This window comes from Microdochium trichocladiopsis, assembly GCF_020744255.1.
Source record: "Microdochium trichocladiopsis strain MPI-CAGE-CH-0230 chromosome Unknown B0I36scaffold_6, whole genome shotgun sequence".
NCBI lineage: Eukaryota > Fungi > Ascomycota > Sordariomycetes > Xylariales > Microdochiaceae > Microdochium > Microdochium trichocladiopsis.
In genome coordinates this window covers 3,271,041-3,295,020 of record NW_025763549.1, presented here as the reverse complement: position 1 = coordinate 3,295,020, position 23,980 = coordinate 3,271,041, and the positions used below count along the sequence as shown (strand labels likewise).

The following is a 23,980-nucleotide window of genomic DNA, read 5'->3' as shown; positions in this document are numbered from 1 at the left end:
TCCGGGACCATTGATTAGGCCTTTCAGAACCTGACCGGTGAGATTATGCTCTGCAGCGCTGATACTTCATCATGCCTGTGCCTCACGAACTCACTCCGCTGATGACATCCGCCTCGTGTATAAGAACACCAGCATGTGTTTACGTGGCTCATCACCCTCAGCGTAGAAGAGGTCGTCTGCGAGTGCACTAAAGCTTTACTAAAGCTTGGCGGATCACCAAGCAGTTCTTAGGGCCATGCCACCTTTAGCCTAGTCGTTCCAGATCCCGTTAACCAAGGCTGCCTCATAGGAAAGCCAAGCGAGTCACGAGTGCGGAGGTCGAGGACCCAGGGTTGCAACGGTCCTCAAAAGGACTGAGAGGTTGAGTGCCCAGGGATGCAAGTCGCTATCTCGCAAGGGCCCTAAACATCAAAACAACGCTAAAGGCCGAGCTAGCCGAGGCAGGCCAGAGTCGCAGATTGTTGACACCTTCTCGTGCCGCCTGGTACTCATTTTTGAGGGCAGCTGCACCCCTGAGCCAACCTTCCGGCGGCGGCGTCAAGCTTAGACCAGGCCTCATTCCGACTGTCTGGCGCGTGGTCGACGATCCTAGCACTGGAACCGACACTAGCATCGCTTTTGAACCAGGCTCCAGGCCGGCACTGTCAATTTCTATCCCTTCTCGTGGGTGATCAACCATGCCGCGCTCGTCCTTGTTGACGAGTGCACATTCCTCTCTATAGCCGACGGCATGCTGGCAGCAAGTTGCGTCGGGACATGTCGTGATTGGGCAGCGCCCCACACACACTGGCCCCTCCCGTCGGCTCGGCTACTGCCTGACACATGGGGACGTGGGGCAACTCCTGCACCATCTCCACGCCCCCGCAAAAGTTACCCCGGGGGGAACCTCCACCTTAACCAGGGCATCGGAACCCGCCCGCAAACTCGGCCCATACGAACATGACTCCCTAGTTACATAGCTGCGACCCCAGCATTGCACGTTCTGAGCATTAAATATCCGAGCTGGGCCGCTTTCGTGCTTGCTCGCTCATGCCTTCGTAGTCGCACCACTCGCGAAAATGACCATGCCAAAGGAGGACCTCACACCATCCCACGTCTCTGCCGTCGATGCCGACCTCAATAAAGATGTGGCCGATTATACCAATGGCGAGCACGTTATTCCAAAGCCCGAGAGCTTTCGCGACATGAGCCCCGAAGAGCTTCAAAAGCTAGAGAAGAAAATGGTTCGCAAAATGGACGCCGTTATCTTGCCAATCATGGGTGTCTTATATATCCTCAACTGTGTGTGTACTCATACCAACCTCGAGAGGACCCTATGCTGACAAACACGCTTCCAGATGTGGACAGAAACGCGCTGGCGGCTACAAAGGTCTACGGTATCATGGATGACCTAAACATGAACACTCAGCAGTTCGCCACTGTTATCGCAATCCTGTACGTTTTGTTTCTGCTCGAGATCGAGCTGCCTCCTAGCTAACACAGCCACATCAAAGTTTCGTCGGTTATATTCCCTTTCAAATCCCTTCGAACATGCTCATGACAAAGGTCACACGGCCTGGATTATGTGAGTTGTGCTTTTTTGTCCTGCGAGTTTCCAGGATTTCTTATTGATTTTCTCTTTTTCTTTCCTCCCCAATTGATTTCCCCTCTCCTTGAACAAGCTTCCTCTCAGTCCCATGGCGTTGGTTCTAAGACAAAGCATTACCGCCTCCAGCACATAAACAGCCTGGACGTTAGAACTATTACCCCTCGAGCATAAAGACTAACCGGCTCTCTTTGGCGAAAACAGATCTTTGCCTTGCTGCTACCGTATGGGGCGCCATCAGCACCTGCACCGCCGCTGTCAACACGTATGAGGCTATGCTTGGTGTTAGAATTCTCCTTGGTATCACCGAAGCCGCATTCTTCCCAGGCATCCTGTACTACCTCAGTGCGTGGTACACGAAGAAGGAGATTGGCAAGCGATACGCCGCACTCTTTATGTTTCAGATGGTCGGCAGTGCCTTCGGTGGCTTCATTGCTGCAGCCTGCCTGACTCTAGAAGGGGCCCATGGCATCCGTGGCTGGAGATGGCTGTTCATTGTGTGAGTGTTGTATTAATCGATGCACAAGAAGTTACATCGGCTGACAAGACCCTGCACAAACAGCGAAGGAGCTGCCACGGTCGGATGTGGTCTCATCTTTGCCTGCATCATGCCCGAATTCCCGCACAAGGCCCGTCTGCTAAAGCCAGTGGAACGCGACTACGCAGTATGGAGGCTGGAAGTTGAGGCAGGTGTTGGTGAGGCTCATGAGGACGTCTCCACTCGCAAGGGCTTTGCCCTCGCCTTCAAAGACGGGAAGATCTGGGCCTTGGTCGCAGCCAGTAAGTGTTGAAGCACCAAGCCTCGGATATCCAATACTAATTCGTTCCGTAGACTTTGCCACGCAGTCAGTGGGAAGCACCAACAATTTGTTCCCGTCTATCGTCTCGACACTTGGCTACAACAGCACCAATACTTTGTTGCTAACCGCGCCCCCTTTCGTCCTCGCCGCCATAATCTTCTGGTTCACTATGGCATACAGCGACGTTAGTAGATCCTTCCCTCACGATATCTTGACCTCGAAACACCTCGCTGACATGATTCTTGCCCTTGCAGAAAGCGAACGTGATCTATCCCATCCTCATGGCCAATTGCGGCTGGGGTTTGCTCGTATACATTGTTGCCGCAGCGACAACAAACACGGGTGCTAGATACTTCACCATGATGTTCATGCCCACCGTATGCAGTAAGTCACATCTAGGATTTGCGCGAGGGTTCGAAGACAGAAACAATTACGATCAACTCTACTAACAATCTCACAGCGATTCCTCAGATCATGTACTACAAGACCGTCAACCTGCACATGGCTCGCCCGTTCCCCAAGCGTGCTGCTGGCGTGGCCATGATTAATGCGATCGGTGGTCTTGCCAACTTGTATTCGAGCTATTTGTGGTACAGTGCGCCGCACTTCTACGTCGCTTTCGGAGTCTGTCAGTAAAGTCCCGCAACGAATTGCCAGACAGCCTCTGGACCAGAGGAAGCTTGCACATTGATGCTAACCACTGGTCTTCTAGTGCTTGGCATGATGTGTGCCATCATCGTCATCATGACTGCCTACCGCTTCCACGTGCTCAAGCTCAACAAGCTTCTCGACGGCACCCACGAGCAGCAGCAGATGACCAAAAAGGCTGGTGTTACGCAGCAGCAAATCGATCTCGGCTGGCGTTTCATTGGATACTGAAGGGATGGACTCGGCCAAGCGCAGCTTCACATCGTTGCGACATGCTCTTAAGGAAGCTTTGGTTCGCACTTTTAAGCTACAAGACTGAAATGGGACGCTCTTAGGTCGTATTGAAAATTGGTTCGAAGCTGTACAAACTTCGATTCAACACCCGCCCAGACCAATCAGATCCATGTGCATGCAGATGGCGGTGCTCACAAGTGCAATCTGCGTCAATAACTCACAGCAGGGTCAGTTGACAAGGAGCAAGGAGCGCCTGAACTTGTCCTCCACTACTGGGTATATGGAGACTCGATCGCGTATCGGAAGCCATGTTAGGAGACATGAGATCGTGCCAGAAGGGGTGCGCAAGGATATTTGCACCAGGGGTACGGAGTGCCATTGGCGCCGTTGTACCGACTTACCATGTGCTGAACTTCGAAAGACGATGTTTCCCCTAGAATAGCCAGCAAGCCTTTTCATAATATTCAAGAGCCGCGGATGGTTTGCCTGCGGTGAGCAGTGAAGAAATATTTGCGATGGCCACGCCCACCACTAGCGGGACTTAGCGAAGTGTTCGAGTCGTGGCGGACCCTCCCAGACCATGACTGAACCTGCACCTCTCTCTGACTTGTTATGACGCTGGCTGAGACCGGCTTCCCGAAAATGTCTCGCCATGTAATTCGAAGCTCACGTGGTCCTCGCATGGCGCCACTTGAGCTTCATGGCCGCGACAGCTTCGTGCCACGCTAAGCGACGCCTGTCATGGAGATTTCTGGCGAATATCATCACCAACAAGAGCGTCGCCGCGTCGTGTTGTCCAAGATGACTGCCAGTTCGGAGGCCTCCACCTGAGCCCTACAAGTCCGATACCATGCAGGGGCCGTCCGTGCGCGCAAAAAAAGAAGTGCTGACAGCGTGGTATCACGCCCGCAGACAGGAGCCCACTACCTGCACCCTCTGCGGATTATTCCGCGGATGTAACGCAAGACAGCACGCCGTATCCATCAGATCCATCACACATGCTGCTTCTGTTGTGAGCCCTTGTGAATGCAGTTCAGATCATCTACATGCCGGTGAGCACAACCCTGCCATGGTCGCATGCAACGAAGCTCGTCGTTGTCATCGGCCTCGCCGATGGCGTCGTCAAGATCAGTTCTCTTGGACGCTAGACTCGAAGACAGCAAGTAACATCGCAGAGCTACTGACGACCCAAAGGCACTGTATCATGGCTGTAGTACGACCGGCCAGCAGGGGAAAGTTGACTATTCTACTTATCATGCCTCGTGATCTGCCTTCATTTTGGGGCTACACCTACATGTAGTGCAACGGGATCGCTTACTGTGATCAAGCCGCCTGGGTGCACGACGACACGGAACACAGCATCGTGTAGGGACCTAATGAATCCAATGAACCGTGGCTGTGCCCTTCCGCAGCCGCGCCCATAGCTTTCCCACAACAACAACCTGACTTCTAATTGGTGCAACTGTTCTGGGGCCTCTGAGCCACCCTGTCCCCATCGGCTTGAAATACCTCATTTTCCTTCCTGGCCCACCAGCTATTTCCGAGACCATTGCTACCTCTAAACGTACTGGTAGCAGACGAAGCATAGTTTCCACCTGTACCCTAAAGTTCCGGCTGCTAATCCTCTTGATATTATCCTGCCACCGCTGGACCTCTCAGCTCATGTCATTAGTCATACCCCGCATATCTCAGCAGCTTATGCCAGAACTCACACCCCTGATAGTTCCACCTTTATCAGTAATGGTACCCCTGATATCCCCGCTTATGTCACGAGTCGTACCACAGATATTTCAGCTCAGAGGACGGGATCTATCTACCCTTCGAAAACGTAGCATTGGGCGGCTTACCTACAGCCTATTGTCGGATTCTATTCGGATAGTCTATTCACTTCCTAAACAGGATGGGAATTGTAGGACTCCAGTCGGATGGTCTATCGAATGCCTAAACTGGAATACTGTCTATCGAATGCCCAAAGTGGAATGCGCTTCTTTCATATATATACTGCTTGTGCCAGGCGCGAAACAGACAATGTCGCTTCATCAACATCGAACAATCAAACGCAGTTCACAGCACCTCCAAGCCAGCCAACTGAATATCCCATCTCTCAATATGCAGCTTTCCAAGGTCCTTCTCGTTCTTTCGGCAGGCGGCTTCGCCAATGCCGACAATTATTCGTGCAAGGGAAGCTCCCAGTGTGGCAAGGGTCTGTTACCACGATTTCAAAAAGCTTGGAATTACATTCAGGACGACTATATATACCGTGCTGGCGGGTAAGTAGATAAAATACCATCTTTGTGGATTGACCACGGGTGCGAACTAACGATTTATTATAGTTACGACAGTGGAACCTGTTCCGCGAACGGCTTCGGCTATGGCGCTGGTATCTTTGTGAAGGGCAATGGCTGCACAGCCAAAGGTGGCGTCCTAAAGCAGTTCTATGCAGAAATTCGCAATCGAGGCTGTGAAGTATGCGGGTTTGTGGATTTTGGGAATGGGTGTCAAATCAAGCTCGATTACGTATCCGGTTGCGGGAGCAGCTAAGGGGGCATGACAGAAGCTTTTCTTGACAGCACATTATCACGACCGGTCGTATAGCTCGGCCGGAAGTAGCCGCGGGTACTGAGGACGGAGGAGTGTCACGGTCTGACTCTACAGGGGTTCGTTTGCGCGGAAGGCAGCACAAACGAGGCTGCATGATCGGGCCAAGGACAAGGGCGGGTCAGGCGACGAGAGGGCTAGGCAAGCACCACTTGTGTTTTGTTTCCAACTTAGTTGTCCAGAGGACAGAAGCCGACTCTTAGTAGTGTGCTAGGCCAGGGTGAAATTACCTTTGTGCTATAATACACTATGCATGGGTCACGACTTGAACCGCATATACTCTTGAATCGACTGCCGATGGCCTTCTCACTTGATCATAACAACCTACGAACCCCTGTTCGAGTAGCCTTCTCTTGCGCAAATGTCCGCAGGAAGCCAAGAAGTTGTCCCCACATTCCACGCCAAAAGTCCAGTAGAGTAATGACTGTAAGAAGTGAAAATATCTACACGCGATCAACCCCCCTCGTAAAATCCTAGATCCTAGAGACACTGCGAGTAATACTGGTTCGATGCCTTGCAAGTACCGGCTGAACAGCACTTGGCACCGGCCCAACCCTCACCACCACACTGCCCGTAGAGCGCGGCGCAGCTGCCACCACCACCGCCACCACCACTACCACCGCCACCACCAGTGTTGCCGCCGCCGTTGCCACCACCGCCGCCGCCACCGGAGCTACCGCCTGACCAGACCGCGGGACCAGGGAAGGGGAAGCTCTTGTGGCCGTTGTAGACGGAAAAGTTGGCATAGCCATCGCTGGCCTTGTAGGCGCCAGGGAACTTGACCAGGGGACCAGGCGTGCCGCTGCCGCCGCCCTGAACCTTGACTTGCACACAAGAGGTGTAGTGCTCAGGCTGGTTGACGTGGGAGCGGTGCACGCCAATGTGCTCGAAACGGACGAGGTACTCGCCGCTGGGGACGTCCTTGGGGATGACGGCAGTCAGGTAGTTGCGGTCCCAGGTGCACCAGGCATTGGTGGTAAAGTCGCCGCCGCTGTTGCACACGCCCTCCTGCTTGATCTTGAACCAGTCACCAGAGCCGTCGTAGGCCTTGACATTGTCATTTGGCGCGCGGGACATGTAGACAAGACCGGGACCTGTAAGTCGTCATTCACAAGGGTCAGCACATGCTCCTGCACGACAATATGGGCCCCCAATTGCCATCAAAACTCACCAGGATGCTGCATGGTGGCACCGACGCCCAAGGTCACCTTGAGCTCGTCGCCAGCATTAACAGTCAAGACTTGCGTGTTGCCTGCCTTAGAGAAAGCCCCTTGATTGCACCGGATGTCAGGTCTATCGGCGTATGAGCCGTCCCGGATGTCGGCGGCCGGATTCGAAGAGAACTTGATGGGGTTGTACCGAGTGGGCCGGGTGAAGTCGCGAATGTAGCGGAAAGAGGGCGTGGTCGAGCCCTTGTGGGTGACCACGTCAAAGAAGTAGTGGGCAGCGGCCCCCTGAGTAGCCAGTGCGGCGCCAAGGACAGAAGTAACCTTCATGGTCTTTGAGCAAGACGTTTGTGATCTGGAAGGGATAGTTGGGAATGAAGAGGGAGGATGTCTTTGCTTGTTGGGGTGAATGCTGAAGGTGGGCGCTGGTCGTCGATTCTTATCCACGACTGACCTATGACTCCATTTACTGGCCAAGGGGAGAGCTCGGGGCATTCATAGATTACATGCGAGCAACCCAGCAGCATACCGCTTTCAATATTGAGTGTGGGAAGTGCCGAGCACCAAAGTCCTCCTTTCGGCGAATTTTCCATCCCCATGTGAGGCATCTTTGCATTGCCGTGCGGGCCTTCAACGAGTTGGCCGTAGGAAGCCGCGACGCAATAATCAGCGGCAGATTAATCGAACGGAGGGAGGCTCCGGGGAATGATGGTGGAAGAGGCCTTAGTTCCTCGCGTATGTGCTTGGCCAAGATCTTGGCTGTAACAGTAAAATGGCTGTCTGGAGGTGATCAGATGGGCGCTTGCGGGCACGGTGAGCATCGATGCCGGGCAAAGTCATGACGATAGGTTTCCAGCAAAGGCAGTAACAAACAAAACAGCATGTGGTATTGACCAATCGCGGAGAGAAGGAGAAGCCGGGGTCTGTGTTGGAAGTCGGCTGTCACCGTTGGAGCAAGTGTCGGCGGTGCGGCGTTTCAAAAGCTCACATGCACTAAATAACAGACATTGTGCACTCGCTGTGGAACGGCAGCGGAGGTCCAGCCACCGACACAGCCGTATCGAGCGTGACACAACCACACGAAGGTCTTGGCAAGGGGAGGCCAGACCGCGAGTCAGTAGACATGTCGGGCATAAGCTGCCAGAGCACACTACAGCCAATGAGAGGCCACAGCAGCACGTGCTACGCGTGTTACGGCTGAGACCCGGAGAAACCCCCTGACTGGATTTTGAGTTTGGGGCTAGCCTTCTCAAAGCGTCACGTAACCCACGGCGGCGGGCACAAGGAAGAGGGGGTGGAGACTGTCCACTGCACGCGACAGAACCGAAGCGAACCCGCTTGAGCTCGAGGGCCAAGCAAGCCAGGATATCGATATCTAGGCCAACATCGACGATGGAGCGGTCCAGGACGGGCTGCGCGACCTGCCGCAAGCGCAAGCGCAAGTGCGACGAGACGAGGCCTGCCTGCCGGGCCTGCACCTCGCGCGGCGTCGAGTGCGGCGGCTACAGCCTCGAGCTGCGCTGGGGCAACGCCGTCGCCTCTCGCGGCCACCTGGCCGGGGCCACGACGCCCGTGAGGCCACCGACGTCCAAGCCGGCCGCGGCCCGACGACAACACCAACAGCAGGACCAGGCGGCACAGTCAATGTCACTGTCCGTCTCACTATCACAGTCGCCCGCAGCGGCCGTCCAGTGCGGCCTCTCGCCCCCAGAAGAGGAAGGCGGCATAGGCAGCTTCATCGGCGCGACAGTCCCCGTCGCCCATCAGGTCTCATCCCTCCCCCTTCCGCCTTCAGCGACCGGGCCCAACCAAGTCGGGCCGGCCTTTGAGAAATGTCAGTACCACCACCCTGCCTTATTCATGCCCCCTCTAGCTATCAAGCTGTCTGTCGGCTTGGGGACTGCCTAGCGTCGCGGTCTAACAGGTAGGCGATGTGCAGTCCTGCGGATTGGGCTTCGAAGACTGTATGCTTCCAAGGTCGATGCCTGGATCGAGACCATGTTCCGGGATCTGTCCGCGGACTCGCTCGCTCTCAAGACGGCCGGTGCCGCGCTCCAGACAATGGAGGACGAGGGCCGGTCCCCTCGAGCCCTGCAGGCGATCGGCGACACCATCCGGACACTTCGCGAGGAGTTGCACCAGAGCCGCGGCGCCCTCTGTGCAGCGACAATGTGCGCATGCCTCCTCCTTTGCTCCCTGCAGGTCAGTCCCCGCCCAGCAATCTCAAAGGCACCAACAAAGCAGGCTGTTGACAATGTCTGCGGGTGCTCCAGCTCGTGCAAGGCGAGCCCTGGACTGGAAATCTCAAGCTCATGACGGACTTGTACAACCTTGGCGGCAGCTTGGATGCTATCCGGCCCGACCCTGAGACCGACTTCGCCCTGCGACATCAGCTCGAGGTCCTTGCGATGATGGACATCTCCTTTCTCGTCGTCGGCAGAACCACCCCAAGTGTGGGTCTCTGGCCTAGATTTCGAAGATTACAGGACACCTGGACAGGAGGTCGCTTAAAAGGAAATGAGACTGTCTCTGGTCTGCCGCGGTCTCTGCTCGACATTCTAGCTCGGTCGTCGGTACAGCAAGACGCCCAAGTCGAGCAAGATCTCTGGCTCTGGACAGGTGACCCGGGCGAGCTAGTCTCGTGTCAGCACTGGGACGCAGTCAAATATGCCGGTCTTTTGCGGCTTCGGAGATGCCGCCGCTATTCTTCTCCAATCAGCAATATGGTGGAGCCCGAGACCCCAAGCAGCGTCGCCTTGCCGCCCAGCGAACTCATCTTGCTGCGGCTGCTCAGCTGTCTCGAGGCCCTGCTCAACGGTTTGGAACGACCCGAGTACCACGACCTGCTCATCAGCCACTCGATATTGTTTCCAATGACGGAAGCAAGCCTCATGGTCTCGGCCTTGCAACAACACAGGGACTGGATCCGTCCACTCAGCAGGATGCGGAACCATGGCACCGAACCTCATGGAGAGCACCCGCGGCATGTCTCCCTACTGTATGAGCTCCTAGATGAGGCTTGGAACGCGGGTCAGGACTTCCATGACATTGATAAGGCAGCACAGCGACGAGGAGTGGAAATCGCTGTCTTTTGAAATAGTATTGCTACAACACTTACCTCCTCCTTCCAACCATTGTATTGCGCAGAGCACATGTCTATAACCTGGCATGGGGACTGGCGTTCTGGATTTCTCCTTCTTGCGCCTTGCAGCAGCTTCCATTCTTATCCCCCGAGCCAAAATTCCTCGATGCTGCGTTCTTGCTCGGAGGTACATCGATTGCTGGATTGCTAGTGAAGAAGTCGTACGGATTGATGTGAAGCTGCATAATCTCAACGGGCCTGTCAGGTGTCCCTGGTTAGTCTTGGGCACTCTCGAAGTGCTTCGCCGTTCAACACTCACATAACAGGCCAATCCTCAACACGCGGGTTGTGCGTAAGACCAAAGACACTCCAGACGACAATATCCTTCTGTCGGACATCGTCCCGACGGGCAGCGGCATCGGCCACGCCGTCGACCTCGTCGACGGACTGCAGCGTGTACCTGCCGCCAGCATAGAGCTCATTGTCGCGGTAGCTCGTGACCCATAGGTTCTTCTGCGCAAAAAGAGCCCTCCTTGCTTGGATGCTCTTCGGGTGTGCCAGGAGCAGCTGAGTGGTCGGTGGGATGATCTTGTAGCCCACGGGCTTTCCGCTGACGGGGTTCAGTTTGTCCAAATTTTGCACTTTGAAGATACGACCGGTGGCGACGTTTGCATCGTATCCGCCGGCTGTCGTAATGGGAATCTCTGCAACCCGGTACGCGTTGCCCATGGGGTTCGTGTGCTCGTCAAAGTCCAGAGGTAGCGACTCCTGCTGGACGACGGTGTTGTTGTGTCCATCAATGGCAGGGTCTATTCTAACGCAGAAGATATGCTGATGGTTCTGCGCGAGCACCCCAGGAGAGACAATGTTTCCCCACGAGGCCTTTTTGCCTTCGTCTATGGCCACAGAGGATACAATGCCAGTCGCACGAGCTTGGACCGTAATGCCACCAGCCTGGTCGAAGATGTACTGTTTCTAAGAGTTTAGCTGACCACGCCCCGGAACCTTTGCCCTCAAGGGTTTCATGCAGACTCACGTTAAATATGTACTCGTAGTTGGCAAGAGTTATGATGAACTGGAGGACTAGCTCGCGTCGCCTCGTGACAACAGCGCGTCCTGTCCGCCAGTTTGTGTGCTTCCAATTGATGCCGTTGTCTTGCTCGTGCAGACAGATGACGTTGGGTGACCTCTTGGCTGTGCCATCTGCTCCAACGAGCACCCCATCGAAATACTACATTCCACCAGTGCATTAGTCTCAGTGTGCCAGGGGATCTTTCACACACCACCTGGTGCTCACCTTGATGACGCCCAGACAGTCGCATCCAAGCTGGAGGTTGTTGCATGCATCACCCAGAGCACCGTCGCCAAAGTCGAAAGCCTGCTTCCGGTGGAAAGGGGGGCGGGGATCCGCATAGGGCACCGTCATGTCGCTGAAGGACAGGCGGTAGAGCACGCTGCGGCCGTCAAAGTGGGCGTCGTGGACCACTGCGCCCTCTCTCGGGTTGAAAGTGACCCTCATACGCCATTTCTGCCACTCGACGAGGCTCTCGTCCTTGACGGTGAAACTGGCACCATCTGGTTGAACCACGTTGAGCTCCTTGAGATCTGTACGGTGACTTGTCGAAAGCAGCTCCGGCACATACTCGGAGGGCTGCTGGTAGTGAAGCTTGTGCTCAGCGAAGTGGCCATCTGGCAGAGTGTACGGATCGCCATCACCGCCAGTCGACAGCTCATGGATACGAATGACCTGGCGAGTTACCGAGTCCACTACAGGGATGATGGGCATAGGATATGTGTAAAAGTTGGAGTCGGGGTTTTTGGACTTGGTGCTAACCGCGAAGATGAGCGCCTGCATGAAGCGCCTATCGCGCTCGTCTGCCGGATCGAGGCCGCCATAGGGCCACGGCTCGGCGACAAGCTCAAAATCTTCTGGCAAGTTGAATTTGGCAACGCGATCCTTGAAGAGTTTAGACACTTCACATATTGCGCCAACGTCTTGGAGCTCGTGTCTGGAACATGTTTCTCGTCAGCTAGAATCCATCTGCGAACATGTGAGGATGCGTACAAAGTGAACGCTGGCTGAGCGCCAACACGGATGTCTTCCGTGGAGGCGATGCATCCAGCGTCGAGGTCGACGAGCACCTCGACAGATTTTGGAACCTTGCTGCCAGGACTGAGCTGGTCATAGTGAACACGAGCCAGGCGGCGCGGCCATTTGTCTGGCTTGACCTCGTGCAGCCGGCCGCTGTGCTCCAGGGCCAGAAACTTGGACAGTTCTGATTTGGGAGGCTCTTGGAGAAATGTGACGCGGAAGTGGAGGACTGAGCCCAGGTGCGCCTTGCGGACGATATCGCGTGCTCGGTTCGTCTCAGTCTCGCTCAGCGAGATGAGTGGATGAATGCGCGGTGCCATTGTTGCCTAGTTCCTTTTGTGTTGTGCGACAGGATGTCCGTGTTGTTGATGCTGGTTAGATTTTGGATCCCTAAGTATGCACTCCTCACCAGTACGATATTTATATCGTCGCCCCGGGCGATCAGGGCACGCAGGTAGCCGGGCCTTACTCTATTCAGAAGGTCCTGCCGCGGGGCTTGGAGAGCCCATTCTTCAGGGTCCGCTTACGCCGAGTCAGATATTTTAGGATAGCCGTGGAGAGTTGAAGATAAGAGTGTACAGAGGGCGAAACCCAAGCTGCCAGACGGCAATGGAACGCGGATGGGCCATAATCGTGAAAAGAGATTGTTGTCTATTAGGCAATGAATCGCCGAGATCACAAGCTCCGCCCCCCTTCACGCGCGCAAGACCTATCATAATTGGAGACGGAGATGGAGCGAGTCTCGGCCGTGGTAGCATTCAAAGGGACGACCGGCTTCCCCGCACCAATGCCGCTTGGATCACACACAGACCTGCTGATGTGGCAGCGAGGTCGCAGAGCTGCGGCGCCTGGCTAAGCCTAATCAAGCTGGTTGAGCCGACGCTTGGGGTTGTCCCCGAAGTGTCTGGTCCTCCTCCAAGAGTCCGGGGTAGCGTGTTCAGGGCTATCTCCCGCCCGGGTGCCCTGTGCCGGTATCACGCGGAAGAGGCGCAGTACTCTCAAGCCGCAGGGCTCATTATCCTGATCGAGAGAGTCCATGCGAAGTCATGACGACGCTGGCTGGCTTTTCAGTCGTCAACAAGCATGGCCGACTAAGTCGGTGACTGGCCGTGCACACGCGTCTCGACGAGGCCTGGCTCAGCAAGATAAGGCTAGCCCAGAACCTTAACGTGGCCTGTCCACCAAGCCTCTGGCGCTCACCTCGACAATGGAGGCCCGCCCTGGCCCAAGGCGTTCCAGGCCGCCTCATCCTGTTGCGCTCCTCAATAGCCCCCTTGAGCGGCGCGTTGCAGGACTGTGGCGGCCATTGTACGCGATCATCACCGTGGTGATTCCCTCGTCCCCTCCACTCCCCCTTCTCCCCAGTATCACAAAACGGCCGGGCCTGCTGCAAGTTCACCTCGCCTTTGCGCGCCACACGGCAATCCTGTCATCGTTCCCAGTCGAGGACCCAGGTTCTCCCCATATTCGCCCCAACGTCGCTACTCCGTGACGGGTTATTCGAGACCTCTACTAAAGCCCGGCCTTTCGCCCATCAATCGCATCCTGGAATCCTGTCTCCTCCTCATACTCTCTCCGTGCCCATCACAGACGCCAGCAACCACAACCTCACCTTGCAGTCACAGAGCAGAAAGCCAAAGTGCACCGTCCCCAAGACACAATGACAGCCTCAAACCCTCCTGGCACCGTTGCCTTGGTGGAGTGTGAGTTGGCCCCGCCACAGTCTCTCGGACCGCAACTGACAAGGAATGCAGTCGACCCCTCGGCTGACGGCTCGCATCTCGTACTCGTTCCACAACCGTCTAGTGACCCTAATGAGCCCCTGGTAGGGGAGCACTGGCTGGTTTGAAGTCTTTCGCGTGAGGATGACTAACTCTTGTCTTCACAGAACTGGAGCACTGTTCGAAAATGGTGGAACTACATGCTCACCATGGCCATGGTAGTGGCAGCTTTCACGCTGTATGCATCTCCCGTCTCCGTCATGCCATTGTTAGGACACTGAGAAATGGCTGACTTCTTTGTCAACAGCGTCACCATTCAGGCCGTCTTTTGGCAGCAGATTGGCCCAGATTTGGACGTGACGCCGCAGCAATTGAACAACGGAAACTCAACGCAGCTCGCCGGTCTTGCCACCGGGTGCATCTTCTTCATCCCCTTTGCAGTCAAGTATGGCCGTCGTTCGGTCTATCTGGTCTCGATTGCCCTGATGGCTGCAGTCTCCTGGTGGACAGCACGGATGAATACGTACACGGAAATGATCATCACAAACTTCATCACCGGACTGTCTGGTGCCATCAACGAGACGACCGTCCAGATGACGGTGAGTGCTGTCGACAAGAACCCGCACCCCCCGTATTCCCCCAGAAACCAATAGAGGGTGCTGATATCATATCGACGACAGATTGCGGATCTCTTCTTCGTCCACCAGCGCGGTACTGCCAACGGCCTCTACTTTGTTGCCGTCATGGTGGGCAGCTTCTTGACAATTATGGCTGGAGGCGCCCAAGCCGCAGTCCAAGGGTGGCGGTGGTCATATTATTCCCTCTCCATGGCCCTGACGGTTCTTCTCATCCTATTCACTGCAACCTTCGAAGAGACCAAGTACATTCCTTCCAACCCGCATGCTCAACACAGTAGCTCGACTGCCGGTATTGAGACGAGCGGGGCTCCCGCTGAGAACGAGGATCCGACTGCCAACGTAGGCGGCGGCAAGAATAGTGACGAGACAAAGGACCAGGTGATCCACTTGTCCAAGTCGAACATGGTTGGCGAGGTCATTCCTCCCCTCAACTCGTACAAGGAGCGCATGCGCATGACCACCACCACCTCAGAGTCTCTGCTGCGCGTCTTTATCGCCCCTTTCAAGGCCATATTTTTCCCCCACGTTCTCTTTACCGCTCTGCAATTCGCATCTGGTGTATGCTGGCTAGTTCTTGTCATTACCATGACGTCGATTGTCTTCTCCGCGCCCCCTTACAACTTCGATACTTCTGGTGTCGGCCTGATGAGTCTCGGTCCCTTCGTTGGCAATATCTTCGGTTCCATCTATGGTGGTCCAGTCTCGGATTGGTCTATCGCTCGCTTTGCAAAGCGCAATGGCGGCACCTTTGAGCCCGAAATGCGCCTGTACATTATGCTCCCTGCTACCCTCTTCATGTCTGGGGGGCTCGCCATGTTCGGCGTGACTGCCGGGATGGTGAGTAGTTTCTTTGCCCTTACATCCATCTTCACATGCTGACGCATCTATACATGGCAGGGCATGCACTGGATATACCCCAGTGTCGGCGGCGCCTTTTTTGCCGCTGGTCTAGGGGCTACAGGCGACATCGCATTCACATTTGTCATCGATAGCTATCGCGATGTGAGTGTTCTTTTGGAGTCTCTTATGTGCTCCTCTTCAAGGCCGTTTTCACTGACCACCTATCGCTTCTAGCTTGTGGCCGAGGCATTCGTCGGCATCGCCTTTATGCGCAACGTCATCAGCATTGTGATCCCCTTGACGTCAATTGATTGGCTGACAAACATGGGAGTCGTCTACATGTTTGTGATCGCCGCTCTCGTCAATCTCTTTATTGGTCTCCTCTTCATCCCCATGATCATTTGGGGCAAGAGGATACGCACTGCCCTTGCTCCTCGCTACTATCACATTATCGAGAAGAGGCTTGTGCACGGCCTCACTGGACTTTGATGATCGTAGCTTGCCGAGGGAGGCCGAGCAAAGGTTATTACTGGTAGAAAGGGTTTTTTTTGGCAAGAACACAGATTGCTCGTGAAGCGTCATGTAGTTCGTAGTTTCATGCAGACGTTGGGCCAAGCTCGATAAACCTTTTGGAACATCATATCATGAATGCTTACCCCCTGTGTGCGTACGGTCATTTCACATGGCTGCGTAACCTTCGTGATCTCCAAATATTTGTGAAACGCAGCAGCTCTATATGCAACAAGTTGATGGAACGGACGGAAAAGGCTCTTGTAGGTACGGAGGCACGAGGAATCACACGTCGTCTTAGAATTGATGCTTCCCGATTATGCCCCGGTACTCTCTTTCCAGATCAAGCTATTTGCCGTACAGCTATCTAGCTTTTGTCGATGTTGACACTTGGGAAATTTGTCAGCCTATAGCAGTCGATGATTGGCCGACTTTTGAACATTGTCATGACTCCAATGGCCACAATCCTGTTCATCCAGCTGTATGGACCATGGCCGGCTGCCTCGAAAGTTAAATGCGTAAAGTACTCGACGTCGTCTTGCGTAACAGTAGGAACTGGGCCGGCCTGTCGCGCCTGGGAATGGGGACCTTCCTCGTAGATACCCTTGGCGCTGACCAGGATATCAAAGCCGTCGCCAGTTCGCAGAGGATACCGGGCATCGAGGCAGACAAAGCGCTGCTTACGCGATTAATTATTAGCATGCAACCCTCAAGTGAGAAAGCCACCAGCAGCATCAGAGGACGACTCGCTAGACGACGGCACCGTACCTTTTGTTCCCCACCGACCAGCTGTGCCCAGTCTGCGCCGCTGTTAGGGACGATGCTGCCTTTTATCTGCGGTCCAGATACGGTACCACCGGCGATAGGCAGGATGAGTCTGGTAATATCTGTGTCTTGCACGTTGGGGATAGTTGTGTTATTGCCTGACATATGGCAGACGATGCGGTAGACGTGCTTGAGGTGCGGCATGCGCATTGCGTGAATCCCTTGCGAATCCAGCTCGCCAGGCGAGGGTTCGTGCTGAGGGTCCTTGCTCCCTGCCATATTGTCGCTGGCCATGTTGAGCAATAACTTGACAGGGCTGGGAGGATGGGGGAGGATGGGTAGTGCCTCTGGACTGCAAACCTTGGGGTGAACTGCTCTGTCACGATGCGGGTTGTTTCGAGCCAGCTGGAGAAGCTTGGAGCTTCCTGGCCGGCCTGTTCCAAACTGCCTTCACGCAGCAGCACAATCGCGGGGACGATGTATTTCTCCCGACGACATCTGCCGCAGCTTTGGACCCCTTCAGCCGCGGCATACCAATGATACTATTCACACCGAGGAAGCCATGTGTAAAGTGCGGGGGCAGATTAGGAACCCCGGATCGCCAGCGCCTACAGCTGCCGCTATAGGCTTGGTGCCGCAGCGACATTAGCCCCTCTAGCGCGGACGTTCCCATGTCGAATCATCAGGAATCCACTCCTCGGCTGCGCGGCTCAATTGCTGCCGGCCTCACCTCACGGCGAGCCCCGGGCTCGCCCGGTATCCTCGAAAGGTCTCTCACGATCTTTTCAACTTGTATTTACTCCATTTCTCTCTTCATTTCACTCTGTTCTCCATTTTGTCAATATTTGTCACCCGCACCCCAATTTCCTTGGGACTCCACTCCGTGAGAGTGCCACCACAGCATGGGATCACAATCCGAAGCAGAGCCAACTTGGCAGGAGCTGGTCGCCAATCACCAAGCGTTGCAGCGCTCCAATATTCCCGAAGGTTGGATCCTCAACAGGGAACTCCTCGAGAAGCTCATCGGGGGGGATGATGGCAAGATCAGTGGAATTGATCTCATCACAACGCGAGCAGCGGAGCAAGCCCAGATCCTCACGGCGAAAGAGTTGGAAATCACCGAATTGTACAGTGCTGTCGATTTGCTGTCCAAAATGGCTACTGGGCAGCTCAGCGCACTCGAGGTCACCACCGCTTTCTGCAAGCGAGCAGCCATTGCGCAGCAACTAGTTAGACCCGCCCCCAAGCACAGGTCAAGGCAGAACACAAGCTAACGAGACGGTCACAGACTTCATGTCTGACGGAAATCTTTTTCAAGCAAGCCATGCAGGACGCAAAACTTCTGGACGAGCACTACAAGACCCACGGCAAGGTCAAGGGACCTCTCCATGGACTCCCTATCAGTTTGAAGGTATGATGACTTCACGACGGCAAAAGAGGCTTCGTCCTGTAACGCTAATTTGGCAACCCATGGTACACAGGACTCCTTCGTTGTCGATGGACAGTATTCAACTGTCGGCTATGTCGAGTTTCTCCGCAAGCCGCTTCCGACAGGTCAATCAGCTCTTGTCAACCTCCTGCAAGATGCTGGCGCTGTGCTGTATTGCAAGACAAACATCCCGCAGACAATGATGGTACACTGAATCTTTATTCTCGTGTCAAGCCCTGTGTGTTCAGAGAGGAGCACTAACGACCGGCATCACCAGACTGCTGACTCCGAGAACAACATCTTCGGTCGCACACTGAACCCGCACAAGACGAGCGTCACGGCAGGTGGCTCTTCCGGAGGCGAAGGCTCCCTCGTAGGCTTCCGGGGCTCACCTCTGGGCGTGGGCACAGACATCGCAGGCTCAATCCGGATCCCCTCCCTCTGTTGCGGGACATACGGTTTCAAGCCGACTGCCAACCGTGTGCCATTCGCGGGCCAGGCATTGACCCCCTTCCCACGCCTCCACCTGCCAAGTGGTGTCTTACCCACGGCTGGACCCATTGGGCACTCCGTAGACGACCTGGAGGCCTTTATGCGGATAGTGTTGGACAGCAATCCCTGGAACTACGACCAGTCATGCTTCGGGGTGCCATGGAACACAGCTGACCCTGCTTTTACCACCCGGCCACTTCGAATTGGCGTTCCGCCGGAGGATAACGAATATACGCTCCACCCCCCAGTGCGAAGGGCATGGGAAGGCGCCATTGCTCAACTTGAGAAGGCAGGCCACACCATCATCCGTCTCCCTGAAGACGAGTCGCGGAGCATTGGGCTTGGTGCCCGGATTGCCTTCGCAAGCTATGGCGCAGGCCATCCCGGGCCAGAGAAGCTCCAGCAGATGATGAAGGAGCCTTTTGTCAAGTCCCTTGCTCTCGGCGTGCACCCGTTCACGAAGAAACCGCCGCCCGTGCCGCGGAGTGCCGATATAGGAGAAGTGCTGAGCGCCCTCACGACCGCGGTAGACGCGTACGCGGGAAGCTGGCGCCAGGCGTGGGTCGAGCACAGCCTCGACATTGTGCTCTGCCCTGGAGCGCAGTCAACGGCCGTGCCGCACGACACGTTTGGCGTCCCGGCATACACCTGCGCCTGGAATGTGCTTGATGTAAGTACCCTTGATGGGCACAAGGCCCTGCCCGCAGCTCAGCCAAACATTAGGCTATTTGCGCAAAGCCAAGGTGCTGACCGTGCATCTTAGTACCCGGCATGTATTATTCCGTATGGCAGGGCATCTGCGAGCCTGGACCCGGACAGTGCACCGGCGACGGCAGCCTTCGACCCAAGCTGTAAGTTCTCAAGCAAATGCAATCAAGCAAGGAATCATGTCCTAACAGTCAACTAGACGATCCGGAGGCGGTTGATGGAGTGCCATGCGCAGTGCAGATCATAACGCCGCGTTTTCGTGACGAGCAATGTCTTGCGGCTGCCAAGATCGTGGATAGCATTCTCAACCCCGCGCGTGCCTGAATCAGGGATATTACACCCCAGAGACAGCTCGACGGGCCGACTTTGTAAATAAATACCCCGCAGCAAGCCATGTGCCAAATGTGGTCGTTGCTCATCTGAGAGCAGGATGAAAGCCATGTCGGCTTTCGAGAATCGTGTTTCAATTGACATTTGAACCCGGGCTCGTGAAATCGCAGTCTGGTGACCATGTTGACAAATGGTCCGCAATGCTCTGACGTGCCTGTTTTCCTCTTTTTTTTTTTCCTTTCTTCTTCTTTTTTCTTACCATACCATACCTCTGCCTGACCGGGCAGCGGGGGCTGGATTTTGGGGATGCTCGGTTGAGTTTGCCAAGCGCGACCGGAAGCCAGACCCCGTGGGGAAAACGGCGGAGCGGTTGTTCCGCGATGATCGCATGGCTACGATGCAATTACGCATCTTCCTTCACACCAGCTGTTTCAGCTCAGGACCGTGCCGGCTGCAAATAACATTTGCTTTTTTGCCCCCCCCCTGGCAGTAACAGTCTTGTTGGCATTGTGACGACACAAGCCAGCTCAACTCTAATCCTAAGCCACCAGCACCAGGCCAGGCAATCCTGGGTCGCATAGACTAGTTTCCGTTGGAGTAGCGTGCTTTCACAAAGGAGCCGAGAAGGCGCGGTCCATACAGCATATTGTGCATTGATTTACATTCATTACCACAATTTTGCATTGAGTCCGGGCTGGGCTTGATTCATAAGCTCACCGCTCCACTGCCCGTCTCACCTTGAGCCTTGTCATGATGACCGCGACATGTCAATATGATGCGTATAAGTAGAGGTTGCTGTGCACCAGCTGCTGCTATCTACAAGATACACGTCCAGCCCACAGGTCGTCAAGGCAACCTACTCTCATCACACCGTAGCCACCAATACGCATCATGTCCCGCAACATTTGCATCACCGCGGTCGAGGGCCAGACTGGCTTCCTCATCGCCGAGCTGCTCCTCACGAACAATTCCTTCTCCGGGAAATTAGATTCGCTCGTGGGCCTCACGCTTGATCCCAAGGCCGACAAAGCAAAGGAGCTCGAGTCGCTGGGAGCCAAGATTGTACCGCATTCACCAGGCCGCGTCAGGGACACAATCAAGGCACTGAAGAGCACGGGCTGCGACACACTCTGCTTGGTGCCGCCGGCGAGCGTGGACAAGAAGGACATCTGTCTCGAGCTAGTGGCTGCGGCGTCCAAAGCGGGCGTGCCGAACGTGTGCCTGATCAGCTCGGCCGGGTGCGACTATGCCGATCCGAAGTTGCACCCACGATTGCGAGAATTCATTGAGATCGAGACGGCAGTCTTGCAGGCCAAGGGCGACCCCTCCACCTCCACCGGCCACTCTCCCTGTGTGATTCGGTAAGCTCGCCTCTGTCCGGACTGCCTTCCTGGGCTCCCTGTTTCGTCGTATGCAAGCCACTGACGCTTCTCACTACATAGGGCTGGATTCTACGCGGAAAATATCCTATTATATGCACCCCAGGCAAAGTCTGAGGGCATATTGCCCCTGCCAATTGGCAAAAACCACAAGTTTGCGCCAGTGGCACTTGGGGTATGTTGCACACACCAGTAGAAAGGTTTTCAGATTTGTTTCCAAACTAACGTGATGAATTACAGGATGTTGCACAAGTTGCTGCCCATGTCTTGACGGGCAAGGGAGAACACGGCTTCGACGATAGACACCGAGGCCAGATGATGATTGTCACTGGTGAGTATCAGTCACTATCAGTGCTTAGTGTAGCTGCCGACTCGTCGCTAACGTCCTGGAACCCCGCAGGACCGATGCTCTGCGCTGGCAACGAGCTGGCAGAAGCCGCAAGCCAAGCCCTTGGATCGCCTATGGAGTTCGAGAATGTGTCACAGTATGTCAAGAACAATGTCTCATGTTCATGGCCCTTCATACACGAGATACGACAGACTAACAATATCATGATACCTTTACAGGGCCGAGGCCAAGAGGATTCTCAAGTCACAGTCAGATAGCGACGAGTCTGAGAAGCAGTACATCCTCGAATATTATAGCCTCGTCCGCCAGGGCAGCACAAACTACATCGCTACAACGGCTTTCCACGATGTCACGGGTGAACACCCAACTCAGCCCACGGACTTCTTCAAGCTCTACAAAAGTGAGTTTACGGAGCAGGAGCAGCCCAAGAAGAAGAAGTTGAGGAGATAAAGGGCGAAAAAGGATGCTTTGCATATGGGGATGCTGTAGTACAAGAGAAAATGGCCGAGCTTCATTTCGTGTATCAAGAGGCAGGATTCGAGCTTAGTACTGGTACTTGAAGAAAATGTTCTCACGGTCCGTCATGTCGGCCTCGGCATTGAGCTTGCCCAGCCTCTCAGCCTCCTCGGCCGAGATACCACGCTCCGCAATGATCTTGGCGCGACGTCTGTTCTCCCAAATGTCTGCCGGATTGTTTAGTCAGTGTTTGCTTCGCAGGACAGAGAGTGGTAGGGTGGGACTCACAATAAAAGCGCCAGCTGGCCATACAGCAGAACTCGACGACGTACAAGACACCACAGGCAGTAATGCCGCGGATGTACTTGGGAGCGTCTGAAGCGACGAACATCTGCGCGCCGATCGCGTTGCCGACGCAGTAGGCGATGAAGAGGATAGTCGAAGTCACGGTCTTCTTGGTTCTTCCAGCCACGTTGGAAGGCAGGAAAGTCCAGACCACTGTTGTTCGACATTGTGTAAGTGCAGGTTCAGTGGACAAAGCATTTTAACAGAAAGTAGGGGGCAAGGGGGCTTACAGAGGCTGGGAAGAACGCCGAAAACCTGGATCATGTACATGGCCCAGCGGACCCAGATATTGACGGTGCTCGGCAGGAAGGCCAGGGCAAACATTCCGGTGAATGCAGGGATGAGGGAGGACATCATGACAATGACTGACGAAATGTTAGTTCATCTTCCTGAAGCGAAGGGGGAGAATGAGTTCAGCTGACATCGGGTGTTTGGTTTCTTGAGCGTGATGTAACCGCCAACCAAGAACCAGATGATGCTACAAAGACCAGTCAGTGGTGTGCTCATCAGATAGAACCAGCGTGTTTCGATGGGCTTGACTCACGAGAGACAGTAGTACGGCGTTGACCCCTTGGTCAGGGTTTCGAGCGAGGTGAAGCCAAAAGACTGCCAGATGAGCTTGCTGAAAGTGGTGGTGGCGCCATTGGGCAGGGCATTGATGATCGAGACGAAGAAGAAGAAGTAAGTCTGGGGATCACGGAACGTGTCCCAGACCTGGTCCCACTTGAACTCGGAGCGCTTGTTGCGGTCAGAACCGGTCTGGTTGCCGACAACGCGGGCAATGGCGGCACGCTTCTGCTCCTCGGTGAGCCACCGGACCTCACGGGGTGTGCCGAGGAAGAACCAGACGAGCACGGCATCGAACATGGTGAGCGCGCCGAGGAAGAACGAGATGCCCTTCCAGGGAGCGAGGCCGCCTGGGTTGGTCTGGGCGTGGAGGCCGATGCCATAGTTGATGAGGCCGGTGATGATGTTCATGCCGGCGTTCGAGGTGCCCCAGATGACGCCCCGGAAGGCGTGCTCGCGCGACGTGTACCACGCACCGGTGATGAGCATAAAGGTGGGCGAGATGGTGCACTCAAGCGCGCCCTGGAGCGTACGCAGGATCATCAGGTGCGCAAAGTTCTTGGCAAAGGCGATGCACATGACGACGATGCCCCAAGCGAACATGACGATGGCGAGGAAGCGGCCCACGTTGTACCGCTGCATAAGCCAGTTGGCAGGTCTGTTGTTGTGGCCGTCGCGAGTCCATGGTCAGCCCAATGTCGACACAAAGTAAAGAAGACAGGAGCACAGAGTGCAGATTTACCCTTCGCAGACGAGGTAGGAGAGGTAGAAGACGGTGCTGAGCCAGTTGAACTGCTCGCCCACCAGGCCCGTGTCCTCGCGGATGCCAAAGACGGCCTGGACGCTGAGCGACGTCTTGTCGGCCTGCTGTGTGCCGTAGCAGATCCACATGACGGGCAGCAGGCAGAGGTCGATCCTCCACAGCAGCTTGCGAAAGTAGGCGTCCGAGTATTCGGTCGCGGCCTCGACCGTGTCGACGGCGAGCGCGTCAGGCTCGGTCTTGAGGTCAGGCTCGGCCTCGTCCTCGTTCTTGTCATCCGCGGGCGCCGGGGCGGGCTTCTCCTGGACGCTCGAGGGCATCTCGGTCGGGCTCTGTGCGGCACCGATGCTGGCCTTTGTGGCATTCTCGAGGTCGGAGGCCATGGCTGGGATGTCGTTCGCTGTTCTGACTGAGCGAGGATCGGGTGCCGCTTCGACTTGTAGTGTCTGGGTCGCAGCAAAGTGTGACGGCCGTCTTTGGGGAAAG

General features: G+C 55.3%; 10 protein-coding genes across 10 annotated transcripts; 6 read left to right on the top strand and 4 right to left on the bottom strand.

Annotated features, from left to right (window-relative positions):
• Window positions 1-1,064: 1,064 nt before the first annotated feature.
• B0I36DRAFT_412288 (putative MFS transporter) lies at window positions 1,065-3,368 on the top strand (the record flags this gene model as incomplete). The annotated part of the gene is made up of 9 exons (XM_046161961.1): window positions 1,065-1,281; window positions 1,338-1,434; window positions 1,494-1,564; window positions 1,790-2,084; window positions 2,148-2,365; window positions 2,418-2,569; window positions 2,640-2,769; window positions 2,846-3,013; window positions 3,098-3,368. 9 exons carry the CDS (start codon window positions 1,065-1,067, stop codon window positions 3,262-3,264), a joined length of 1,515 nt encoding a protein of 504 aa, XP_046012172.1. The 3' UTR covers window positions 3,265-3,368.
• Window positions 3,369-4,827: 1,459 nt separating this feature from the next.
• Window positions 4,828-5,961, top strand: B0I36DRAFT_135694 (uncharacterized protein). Its single transcript, XM_046148282.1, has 2 exons — window positions 4,828-5,537; window positions 5,601-5,961. The coding sequence occupies exons 1-2, from the start codon at window positions 4,930-4,932 to the stop codon at window positions 5,806-5,808; spliced, it is 816 nt and encodes a 271-aa protein (XP_046012171.1). The 5' UTR covers window positions 4,828-4,929; the 3' UTR covers window positions 5,809-5,961.
• Window positions 5,962-7,361, bottom strand: B0I36DRAFT_412286 (fungal cellulose binding domain-containing protein; the record flags this gene model as incomplete). Its single annotated transcript, XM_046161960.1, has 2 exons — window positions 5,962-6,959; window positions 7,037-7,361. 2 exons carry the CDS (start codon window positions 7,359-7,361, stop codon window positions 6,346-6,348), a joined length of 939 nt encoding a protein of 312 aa, XP_046012170.1. The 3' UTR covers window positions 5,962-6,345.
• Window positions 7,362-8,247: 886 nt separating this feature from the next.
• Window positions 8,248-10,156, top strand: B0I36DRAFT_326453 (uncharacterized protein). Its single transcript, XM_046154348.1, has 4 exons — window positions 8,248-8,292; window positions 8,402-8,865; window positions 8,971-9,233; window positions 9,305-10,156. The coding sequence occupies exons 2-4, from the start codon at window positions 8,424-8,426 to the stop codon at window positions 10,124-10,126; spliced, it is 1,527 nt and encodes a 508-aa protein (XP_046012169.1). The 5' UTR covers window positions 8,248-8,292; window positions 8,402-8,423; the 3' UTR covers window positions 10,127-10,156.
• A 31-nt stretch (window positions 10,157-10,187) lies between these two features.
• Window positions 10,188-12,525, bottom strand: B0I36DRAFT_246134 (copper amine oxidase 1; the record flags this gene model as incomplete). The annotated part of the gene is made up of 5 exons (XM_046150209.1): window positions 10,188-10,371; window positions 10,433-11,082; window positions 11,150-11,344; window positions 11,411-12,122; window positions 12,188-12,525. The coding sequence occupies 5 exons, from the start codon at window positions 12,523-12,525 to the stop codon at window positions 10,188-10,190; spliced, it is 2,079 nt and encodes a 692-aa protein (XP_046012168.1).
• Window positions 12,526-13,764: 1,239 nt separating this feature from the next.
• B0I36DRAFT_270576 (major facilitator superfamily domain-containing protein) lies at window positions 13,765-16,009 on the top strand. The gene is made up of 7 exons (XM_046151280.1): window positions 13,765-13,908; window positions 13,960-14,030; window positions 14,094-14,164; window positions 14,234-14,525; window positions 14,607-15,401; window positions 15,462-15,566; window positions 15,639-16,009. The coding sequence occupies exons 1-7, from the start codon at window positions 13,866-13,868 to the stop codon at window positions 15,891-15,893; spliced, it is 1,632 nt and encodes a 543-aa protein (XP_046012167.1). The 5' UTR covers window positions 13,765-13,865; the 3' UTR covers window positions 15,894-16,009.
• Window positions 16,010-16,213: 204 nt separating this feature from the next.
• Window positions 16,214-17,200, bottom strand: B0I36DRAFT_432474 (uncharacterized protein). Its single transcript, XM_046162626.1, has 2 exons — window positions 16,683-17,200; window positions 16,214-16,590 (listed from the first exon to the last, which is right to left on the bottom strand). The coding sequence occupies exons 1-2, from the start codon at window positions 16,971-16,973 to the stop codon at window positions 16,282-16,284; spliced, it is 600 nt and encodes a 199-aa protein (XP_046012166.1). The 5' UTR covers window positions 16,974-17,200; the 3' UTR covers window positions 16,214-16,281.
• A 381-nt stretch (window positions 17,201-17,581) lies between these two features.
• Window positions 17,582-19,792, top strand: B0I36DRAFT_423251 (amidase signature domain-containing protein; the record flags this gene model as incomplete). Its single annotated transcript, XM_046162244.1, has 6 exons — window positions 17,582-17,908; window positions 17,968-18,090; window positions 18,161-18,313; window positions 18,386-19,270; window positions 19,364-19,451; window positions 19,508-19,792. 6 exons carry the CDS (start codon window positions 17,582-17,584, stop codon window positions 19,630-19,632), a joined length of 1,701 nt encoding a protein of 566 aa, XP_046012165.1. The 3' UTR covers window positions 19,633-19,792.
• Window positions 19,793-20,529: 737 nt separating this feature from the next.
• B0I36DRAFT_245099 (uncharacterized protein) lies at window positions 20,530-21,816 on the top strand (the record flags this gene model as incomplete). Its single annotated transcript, XM_046150125.1, has 5 exons — window positions 20,530-20,999; window positions 21,081-21,192; window positions 21,258-21,348; window positions 21,418-21,502; window positions 21,585-21,816. 5 exons carry the CDS (start codon window positions 20,530-20,532, stop codon window positions 21,814-21,816), a joined length of 990 nt encoding a protein of 329 aa, XP_046012164.1.
• On the bottom strand, window positions 21,631-23,814 carry B0I36DRAFT_291662 (major facilitator superfamily domain-containing protein; the record flags this gene model as incomplete). Its single annotated transcript, XM_046151750.1, has 6 exons — window positions 21,631-22,049; window positions 22,111-22,320; window positions 22,398-22,532; window positions 22,590-22,645; window positions 22,712-23,392; window positions 23,477-23,814. The coding sequence occupies 6 exons, from the start codon at window positions 23,812-23,814 to the stop codon at window positions 21,910-21,912; spliced, it is 1,560 nt and encodes a 519-aa protein (XP_046012163.1). The 3' UTR covers window positions 21,631-21,909.
• Window positions 23,815-23,980: the final 166 nt, after the last annotated feature.

Bases quoted from the DNA above. Each gene is read 5' to 3' on its own strand.
- B0I36DRAFT_135694 (XM_046148282.1), top strand. From the start codon at position 4,930: ATGTCATTAGTCATACCCCGCATATCTCAGCAGCTTATGCCAGAACTC. The intron at 5,538-5,600 runs GTAAGTAGATAA...GATTTATTATAG, and splicing joins TATATATACCGTGCTGGCGG to TTACGACAGTGGAACCTGTT.
- B0I36DRAFT_326453 (XM_046154348.1), top strand. From the start codon at position 8,424: ATGGAGCGGTCCAGGACGGGCTGCGCGACCTGCCGCAAGCGCAAGCGC. The intron at 8,866-8,970 runs GTCAGTACCACC...GGCGATGTGCAG, and splicing joins CGGGCCGGCCTTTGAGAAAT to TCCTGCGGATTGGGCTTCGA. The intron at 9,234-9,304 runs GTCAGTCCCCGC...CGGGTGCTCCAG, and splicing joins TCCTCCTTTGCTCCCTGCAG to CTCGTGCAAGGCGAGCCCTG.
- B0I36DRAFT_270576 (XM_046151280.1), top strand. From the start codon at position 13,866: ATGACAGCCTCAAACCCTCCTGGCACCGTTGCCTTGGTGGAGT. The intron at 14,031-14,093 runs GTAGGGGAGCAC...TTGTCTTCACAG, and splicing joins GTGACCCTAATGAGCCCCTG to AACTGGAGCACTGTTCGAAA. The intron at 14,526-14,606 runs GTGAGTGCTGTC...TATCGACGACAG, and splicing joins AGACGACCGTCCAGATGACG to ATTGCGGATCTCTTCTTCGT.
- B0I36DRAFT_432474 (XM_046162626.1), bottom strand. From the start codon at position 16,973: ATGGCCAGCGACAATATGGCAGGGAGCAAGGACCCTCAGCACGAACCC. The intron at 16,591-16,682 runs GTACGGTGCCGT...TCGCGTAAGCAG, and splicing joins TGGTCGGTGGGGAACAAAAG to CGCTTTGTCTGCCTCGATGC.